At 41.5% G+C, this 10,000-nt stretch overlaps 1 protein-coding gene and 1 long non-coding RNA gene across 2 annotated transcripts in view; one reads left to right on the top strand and one right to left on the bottom strand.

Annotated features, from left to right (window-relative positions):
* Window positions 1–8,067, bottom strand: part of crybg1a (crystallin beta-gamma domain containing 1a) — an 84,315-nt gene extending 76,248 nt beyond the window's left edge. The window contains exon 1 of the mRNA XM_047821651.1: window positions 7,714–8,067. Within this exon, the coding sequence (XP_047677607.1) occupies window positions 7,714–7,970 (257 nt within the window). The 5' untranslated portion in view covers window positions 7,971–8,067. The remainder of the gene's footprint in view (window positions 1–7,713) is intronic.
* Window positions 7,936–10,000, top strand: part of LOC125146036 — a 6,331-nt gene continuing 4,266 nt past the window's right edge. The window contains exon 1 of the long non-coding RNA XR_007144537.1: window positions 7,936–8,074. This is a non-coding gene — a long non-coding RNA (uncharacterized LOC125146036). The remainder of the gene's footprint in view (window positions 8,075–10,000) is intronic.

Here is a 10,000-nt window from a genome sequence, read left to right as displayed (position 1 = left end):
TGTGTGTGTGTGTGTGTGTGTGTGTGTGTGTGTGTGAGTGAGAGAGAGAGAGAGAGAGAGAGAGAGAGAGAGAGAGAGAGAGAGAGAGAGAGAGAGAGAGAGAGAGAGAGAGAGAGAGAGAGAGAGAGAGAGATGCAGGTTAATGTATGCAATACACCCATCTTTCTTAATAACTCTGTTTTTTGTGAATCTAGAAAAGTGGAACATTATTAAACTGAACCATAAAGCAGCCAATCACAGCTCACCTGTGCTCACTTACGCTGTGATGTCATCAGAACTGCGACAGCTAAACAAATAACGATAAAGGTGAGGTCTATCCCGTGACTCAGGCAGGTCACGTCAACCAACGACATTGTTATAAACACGCTGTGTCACGTGGCGTAACACAGTCGTAAGTCAAGCGCAGTCCACCTTCTTCCATATAAATGAGCACACACCTAATAACCAATGACTAGTGGAGAGGATAAGCTCCACCCACACAGATCATTTAGCTCCCGTACGGAAGGCTGGATCGATGTTTTGTTTATTTAGACAACTATAAAATATTCTAGTTGTCCAAAGTTGAGTTACCAGGAAACCTGACCACCATCTACAGTGGTGAGGACACATCAGGTTTGTGATTGGCTAATCACAGCCCCGCCCATTTATTTAAGCCCAGTTTGTAGTATTATGATTTTTTCTTATTAAAGCAGCTCAAATTTTCACGTCTATTGTCTTTAGGTGTGCAGTCGGTTCTGAAAAAATGTCTGGTTATTATATAAAACACACACACACACACACACACACACACACACACACACACACACACAGTTACAATAGCCGAGTGGGGGCAGTAGGAGCGTGAGTGGTAGAAGATTAGTCACTCTTTCACTTCAGGCTTTACTTCTTTCTGATTTGAACAAAAGTGTGATCAGTAAATATTGTTCTTCTGGTGCCACTGGACACGCCCGTGTGGTGTAGCGTGTGTGTGTGTGTGTGTGTGTGTGTGCGTGTGTGTTTGTTTGTGTCTGTTATGTTCAGCTGTTTTTACTCCTGACTCTGTAACAGTTACTGAGCTTCAGCGATGAGTTTAGACTGAAATAACCTTTAGTTCTAGATCATGTATGAAAGTGGGTTCAGTTTCTCGTGGTGCTTGAAGAAAAAGATGAATGATAAAGTGCAGCAATTTACAATCTGTAATATAATCACTCCCACCACCCCCCACCCACCACCCCCACCCGCCGCAAAGCTATCATGTATGCTCAGCCCATGAGACTCGTCACACTGCTTCACACCGTGTGTAAGGGAATAGTACCTCACCTTATCACCAAATGACTGCTATGAGGTTGTGACTTTTTTCTCAAACTTTATCCACCACGGCCTTGTACAGTACTCGACTTTTTGTCTGTTAGTGTTATTACCCTGGAGCAGTGCAACTGAGAGACAGGGGTTATAAAAAAAAGCATGTGTGTCATTTCCCACTGCAGAACAACACGTTTAACAGACAGGTTGTTCTGGCTTTGATGATTTGCATACGTCACCCTAAACTTACTGCAGCAGCTTCACTTTACAACTGCACACGTTTGTCCAAAACTCTTACAGAGCCGTGAGATGAAGAACCTCCACCTGATCCCACGTCACACCACCGCCAGAGCGGCACGTTTAACCCTCGCAGCTCCGCTGGATGAAGGCGTGGTGTATAAAACTACACACAATTCAAATCTCATACTTGTTCAAAACACAAATAATCACTGATCCAATACACACACTTCAGTCTGAGGTTTGTATTTGCAGCTGATTAGCACGTATAATAAATGAGGTGCAATAATGACATTGTGTGTGTGTGTGTGTGTGTGTGTGTGTGTGTGTGTCCATGTGCATGTATGTGAGTTTGTGCATGTGTGTGTGCGTATGTGAGAGTGTGTGTGTGTATGTGTGTTTGTGTGCGTGTGTGTGTGTGTGTGTTTGTGTGCGTTTGTATGTATGTTTTATATGAGTGTGTTTGTGTGTGTGTACGTGCGCTTGTGTGTTTGAGTTTGTGCATGTTGGTGAGTTTGTGCATGTGTACAGTATGTGTGTGTGTGTAAATGTGTGTGTGTGTTTGAGATCTGCTCACTCTTAATACCGAACAAAACCTATTCATTAAAATGAAACAAAATTAAATATTAGCTCTGTTTGAGATCTGAATCTTCACCTTCTCCATCACATAACATCAGAAAGACTAAACGACTAAACGACTAAATGACTAAACGACTAAATGACTAAATGACTAAATGACTAAATGACTAAATGACTAAACACCTGCTGATTTCTTTCCTCCAACTCCGATCATCGAGTCATAAACCAGCAGCTAAGCTTTGGGTAAACTCCAACATCTAGAGCAAGAAGCTCTGTAGAGTCGTACAAAACAAAAGCAGACAAAATGCTCGGACACCAAACTCCACGTTCCTGCTTCTCTTCAGCTCTGTGATGATGCCGACTTTAGAGGAAGAAACTTGACTTTAAAAGTTTATTAAACCTCCAGATTTCTGTCACGGTAACTTTATTACATAGAGTAGAGTGAGGAGCTGAGATTCACATAAAACAATACAACAAACTGCTCATATAAATACCCCTCATATAAATACCCCTCATATAAACACCCCTCATATAAACACCCCTCATATAAATACCCCTCATATAAACACCCCTCATATAAATACCCCTCATATAAACACCCATCATATAAACACCCCTCATATAAATACCCCTCATATAAACACACCTCATATAAATACCCCTCATATAAACACCCATCATATAAACACACCTCATATAAACACCCCTCATATAAATACCCCTCATATAAACACCCCTCATATAAACACACCTCATATAAACACCCCTCATATAAATACCCCTCATATAAACACCCCTCATATAAACACCCCTCATATAAACACCCCTCATATAAACACCGCTCATATAAACACCGCTCATATATACACCCCTCATATAAACACCCCTCATATAAACACCCCTCATATATACACCCCTCATATAAACACCCCTCATATAAACACCCCTCATATAAATACCCCTCATATAAACACCCCTCATATAAACACCCCTCATATATACACCCCTCATATAAACACCCCTCATATAAACACCGCTCATATAAACACCGCTCATATATACACCCCTCATATAAACACCCCTCATATAAACACCCCTCATATAAATACCCCTCCTATAAACACCCCTCCTATAAATACCCCTCCTATAAACACACCTCATATAAACACCAATCATATAAACACCCCTCATATAAACACCCCTCATATAAATGCCCCACATATATACACACCCCTCATATATACACCCTTAATATAAACACCAATCCTATAAAAACCCTCATATAAACACGAATCCTATAAACACGAATCCTATAAACAACAATCATATAAATACCCCTCATATAAACACCCCTCATATAAACACCCCTCATATAAACACCCCTCATATAAACACCAATCCTATAAACACCACTCATATATACACCCCTCATATAAACACCCCACCTAAAAATACCCCTCATATATACACCCCTCATATAAACACCCCACCTAAAAACACCCCTCATATAAACACTATCATATAAACACCAATCCTATAAACACCCCTCATATAAACACCCCACCTAAAAACATCCCTCATATAAACACCCCTCATATAAACACCCCTCATATATACACCCCTCATATATACACCCCTCATATATACACCAATCCTATAAACACCCCTCATATAAACACCCCTCATATAAATACCCCTCCTATAAACACCCCTCATATAAATACCCCTCATATAAACACTCCTCATATAAACACCCCTCCTAAATACACCCCTCGTATAAACACCCCTCATATAAACACGCCTCATATAAATACCCCTCATATAAACACCCCTCCTAAAAACACCCCTCCTAAAAACACCCCTCATATAAATACCCCTTATATAAATACCCATCCTAAAAACACCCCTCATATAAATACCGCTCATATAAATACCCCTCCTAAAACACGCCTCATATAAATATCCCTCCTATAAACACGCCTCATATAAACACCCCTCATATATACACCCCTCATATAAACACCCCTCATATATACACCAATCCTATAAATACCCCTCATATAAATACCCCTCATATAAACATGCCTCATATAAACACCCCACATACAGTATATACACCCCTCATAAACAATCCAATAAATACCCCTCCTAAAAACACCCCTCATATAAACACTCTTCATATAAACACCAATTCTATAAACACCCCTCATATAAACACCCCTCATATATACACCCCTAATATAAACACCCCTCCTAAAAACACCCCTCATATAAACACCAATCCTATAAACACCCTTCCTATAAACACCAATCCTATAAATACCCCTCCTAAAAACACCCCTCATATAAACACCCCTCATATAAACACCAATCCTATAAACACCCCTCATATAAACACCAATCCTATAAACACCCCTCATATAAACACCAATCCTATAAACACCCCTCATATAAACACCCCTCATATATTAAAAATCAATTGCTTTTTTCCCAAATGGTGACCCTAATTAAAATTTCAGAAGCTTTTCACAACTTGTCTAAATTCTAAAGACATCATTGAGAAAAAGCTCAGAACATGTTTAACGCTCAGAAGCATATTTAGTTGTCGAGACTTTTACGTGACGATCTGATCGTCTTTACTTTTTCACTTTAAATCCTGCTTCTGAACAACGGTGTTCACACTGATACTGTTTTTAATCCCCTGCGTGAATCAGACAGGTTTCAACACGTCTCTAAAGTACACAGTAAAGCAGGTGAGTGTGAGTAAAAACGCTGCGGGGTCCACACTCGCTCGCTCGCTCACACACACACACACACACACACACACACACACACACACACACACACACACACACACACACACACACACACACACACACAAACACCACCAACACCACATTCATCACTTTCTCATAAACTTTTAACCCTTCCTTTCAAGAGCAGGTCAAAGGTAGCACATAATGAATGTACTTCAGGTTTACACAACGTACACAGCAAGTGTGTGTGCGATGGTGGTTCACACAACACAACACAACACAACACAACACAACAGCACATCATGACAACACAACACGATGCCACATTAAGTTTTGAATGTGTATTTATTGAAATCTTTTCCTTTTTATTAGTGTTACTTTTCCTACTCTTCCTTTTATTTGTATCCAGCAGCAACTAATGAAACTGCTCACAGTCTGTATCTGTATCTCTGAGCCCTGAATCTCACACCTCTCAATTTCTCACTTGTGATTTCATTCTTTAATCCACAAAACAGGTCACGCTATCAGAGCAAATACAGTCTCAGTTTGATTGAACAGAACAATTCATTATTATGTTTCATCTCAGAGCCCTGTCTCTCCTCACTGTGTGTGTGTGTGTGTGTGTGTGTGTGTGTGTGTGTGTGTGTGTGTGTGTGTGTGTGTGTGTAAATTAGATACAAAGCAACGAACCCAAACTGACTCCAACCACCACAATCGTACGTCTCACAATTCACCAGTCTCACCTCATCGTCTCATCGTTGGTGAAGTTGGTGAGTGTGTAGATGGAACAGGAAATTGCAGGAGCTGCAACACTGAGCTTTTCACACGTTATTTCAGATATTAGAAGAAGAACAGTTGCGGAAAATCGTGTGCTGTAATGATTGAAAATTTTCCCACCATAATGTACACTTTCTCAGTGAAAAAGACCACATGGCCACAGAGAATTCACGCACGCACACACGCATACACACACGCACACACACACACACACACACCCCCACACTCAACTCAAGACTTTATCTGTATCTCTGATCTTTTTAGTATTTGTTATATGATGACAGCATTTGTGCAGAAATTGTGCATTTTACCCGTGATGAATGTTTCACGTGAATGTGTCTGTGTGCATGTGTGTGTGTGTATTTGTGTTTGTGTGTGTGTGTGTATGTGTGTGTCTGTGTGTATGTGTCTGTGTGCATGTGTGTGTGTCTGTGTGCATGTGTGTGTATGTATGTGTGCGTGTCTGTGTGTATATGCGTGTATGTGTGTGCATGTGTGTGCATGTGTGTGTTTGTGTGTTTATGTAAATGCTGGATTAATAGACCAAGGCCTCAGCATGAAATACCAGTGACTCAGCATGAGTGTGTGTATGCTTATGAAAAACTTTCTGCAAGAAGGATTGATGATAAGATAGATCACCTCCCCACACACACACACACACACACACACACACACACACACACACACACACACACACACAGGATGTGTGCTTTGTTCCACACAGCTGTGATTAATGTGAACTCAGCCAGGTGGTCTGACAGGTGACACTTATGGAGTCGTTATGATGATGATCATCTCCAGCGTGATCGTTTCTCAGCACACACACACACACACACACACGCACGCACACGCACACACACGAGTACAACTTGTTAAATAAAACAAACTTCCCGTCAATCAAGGTTCCTCACACGGGCACGAAGTCCTGACAGGTGACACAGCGCTAAAGTAAAAGCATGAGCAGCTCTTCCTGTTCCACCTCCAGCCGCATGTAAGGGATTTAATCTTAATCTGTGAAGAGAATAAACTTTCACACCGAACTGAGCCTCAATCCCATTACTTACATTAAACACATCATTTCCTCAAATCTGGACAATTCCCCCAGAAGTGGGACTGTCTGTGCTTCTAACAACCGTCTGTGCATCTAACCGTCTGTGCTTCTATCAACCGTCTGTGCTTCTATCAACTGTCTGTGCTTCTACTTGCAGTCGGAGCATCAGCATCAGTTTATCTAAATAACACACTGCATTCGTTCACACACAGAGATTCGTTTTCACCGAGAGCTGCGACTTCCTGCATCACGAGCAATAAATAAATAAATGTTAGATTTTTTTCCCCTTTAAATGATTTTCACTTAATTGAATCTGGGACATTGACTTTCAGGCATAAGAGTTTATTAAAGCTTGCATTCAGACGACGTTCTGATCAATTCGATTTAATTCGGCTTGTTTTACAACAATCAGTGGAGCAAAAGGAAAAAAGCTTCAGACAAATTCTAATATATATAATTTAATATTTATCAATGAAAAAAAAATCCTAATAAATAACTAACGCTACATAATCGGACCCTGGACATTTCACTCTGCTAATTAAAGCTAATCAAAGATCAGCACGTGCACCTTCACAATAATAAACTTTTGAGCACTAAAACGAGGAAGAGAAAGTGTGCGCAGGGAAGTAGCACGAGGTGCAGAAATGATGTGGTGTTAAAACGCAACTCAAATTTGAACTTGAAAATCATCACTTGCGCGTGAAGAAGCCCAGGTGAGTGCAGGTAGCGGCGCAGGGCTCGCGCTTATTAAGAGCCCAGGTGAGTGCAGGTAGCGGCGCAGGGCTCGCGCTTATTAAGAGCCCAGGTGAGTGCAGGTAGCGGCCCGGCGCTCGCGCTCATTAAGAGCCCAGGTGAGTGCAGGTCGCAGCGCAGGGCTCGTGCTCATTAAGAGCCCAGGTGAGTGCAGGTCGCAGCGCAGGGCTCGTGCTCATTAAGAGCCCAGGTGAGTGCAGGTCGCGCGCTCATTAAGAGCCCAGGTGAGTCCGGGAACAAAACGCACCTGAGTGCGGCATTAAAGCTGAGCGCACTTACATTTGCCTGGTCGTGAAGTCCAGCTGCTCGCCGTTGTTGTTGCTGCTGCTGAAGGACTCAAAGTCGGGTTTCTTTTTGGATCGCCACGAACCGAACCTCTTCCTTTTCTCCTTCTTCTCACTTGGACTCGTGGGTAATGAAGGTTCTGCGTGTTCATTCGGGGAATTCTCTCTTTTCTCCACGTCCTCCTTTTCCTGGGACTTGGACTTGGAGTTCTGGAAGATTTTCCTAAACTTGGAAGTTTTCGGAGCGCTCATGGTGTCTGGAGCTGTGCAGAGGAGACGCGAGGAAAAGCGCGCTGCCTTCGAGCAAACGTCGACTCCTTGATTGATTACGAACAAACAGCAAGAAAAGTGAATCGGTTAGTTTGGAACGACTCTTTGGAAAGAGAGTCGATTCTTCTTGTACTTCAGTAGAATTTATGAGATAATGAGAGTTATGGTAAACCTCAAGGATGACGCATGGTGTTATGGATGGAAACTAGTGCTGCAATGAATTTAACTTTGCACAATAGGATGATATTTATCCGGAATGGTGAATTATCGTGAATCGATTCTTTTGAAAAAGAGAGTTCAAAGGAATCAAACTCAATTTAAAAAGCACTCCTGCTTGTTAAGAGTTTTAAATCCATCGTTGGATTATTTGGAAACGTGGAATATTGTTGTTTATACTGGTTTGAAGTGTATAAACTGGTTCTTGCATGTTTTTCCCGTTAATGAATCAAAAGATTCGGATCCTGCAGTTTGATTCCTTTACACGCACTTCGATTCCTTTGAGTGAGTCGTAACAGATTGGTTAGCTTGTGTGTCACTAGATTCGATTGGTTTTTTTTTTTTAATCTCACGTCAGGGGTTTGTGTGCTCTGTGAAATTATCACGTTCTTCCTATGGCGAACTTTAGGTTGTCCTTGAAAGCCACAGGTTCCTCACCCCGTTCCTGGAGAACTCCCTGTTACGAATACGAATATGTCTAGGACTGAGGGTTCTCCAGGACCAGAGTTGGAAACAAGTCCACTTCCTTCTGCAAGTTGTTCCATTTGGCCTAGAAACTTGCACGTTGCACTTCAGTAATTAATGTAATTGTTCATCTGAGCTGCTGCTTTAGATGTTTTGTTGGCAATTAGATTTGTCTGTCTTTTTTTTTCCACAGTCCGTCTAGCTTGGGTCTGTTCTTGTTCTTGGCCTGCAGGAGAGGAACCTGATGTGGAACCTAAAGGTTTGATGTTCGCCACAGTTGTAGAGTGACTAAACGAGTTACTATAGACTTCCTGTTGGCTCAGACCATCAGTGAGGTCTTTAAACTGTAGATCCTTCACACAGGATGTTCTTTGTTTTTCCCAACATTCTGTATAAACTTTATAGATAAATCCATGCAGGAGATCAGCAGATTCTGAAATATTCCAATAATCAAAAGTGACACCAAAAACCACAAAAATCAGACTTTTTATTCATCCTGGTGTCCAAGAGGTGTGTTTCTAGTAAAGTGGACAGTTGTGTATATCTAATCATGTGCTGTGAGGAATCCGTGACATGCTGGTCTGATGAAGCAGTTACAGTTACGTCTCCATTTATTTTCTCCAATAACCGGGTTCTAAAGTGTTTTACTGACATTGATACCTTTTGATACTGCAGACTTGTTAGAAATGTCACCAGATCAACAAATCTTTAACCCATTTATTTACAGACCCTACAAGTCTGTTACTATAGAAACGATAATGTAGTAATATTAATCCGAAATAAACGTGTTTTGCAGCTTCACTACTGTCAGAGCTGCTGGAATAGAAAGCGCCGTTGTGTGCACTGCAGTGCCACCTTGTGGACAAACATGGAATATTTTCTTATCGTCTATTTGCTTAGATTAAAGTCTGTAGTTTATTCACTGATCGGTTTCAGATGAGTAATCTGTGTTTAATGAGCATTATTGTTTCTCCACTTCAGCACTTTATCTAACATTAAAACCCTAATCGCTGAATAAATAAAAGCTCACATGAGTCATAGCTGCCAGTGGAGAGAGAGAGAGAGAGAGTGATGGAGAGAGAGAGAGAGAGAGAGAGATTTATTGGAGAGACTATTTTTTGAAGAGATGTTATTTATCTCTATCTTGTGGGAGAGTGATTGAGAGAGATCAAGTGATTTCTGTTTTTTCGCGAGCGTCGTCTTTCTCTAGCGCGCTCGAGCTCCGAGCGCAGATCAGCGATCGAGCTCGATCTCATCGCCTTCTGTTCTTTTCTCTCTTTTCTCTTTGCGCTGCGTTCGGGCTCTCGTTAGCAGCTGGCTCTCTGTAGCTT

This window comes from Tachysurus fulvidraco, chromosome 12 (genome assembly GCF_022655615.1).
Source record: "Tachysurus fulvidraco isolate hzauxx_2018 chromosome 12, HZAU_PFXX_2.0, whole genome shotgun sequence".
NCBI classification, from domain to species: domain Eukaryota; kingdom Metazoa; phylum Chordata; class Actinopteri; order Siluriformes; family Bagridae; genus Tachysurus; species Tachysurus fulvidraco.
This window is presented reverse-complemented; position numbering and strand designations above follow the sequence as displayed.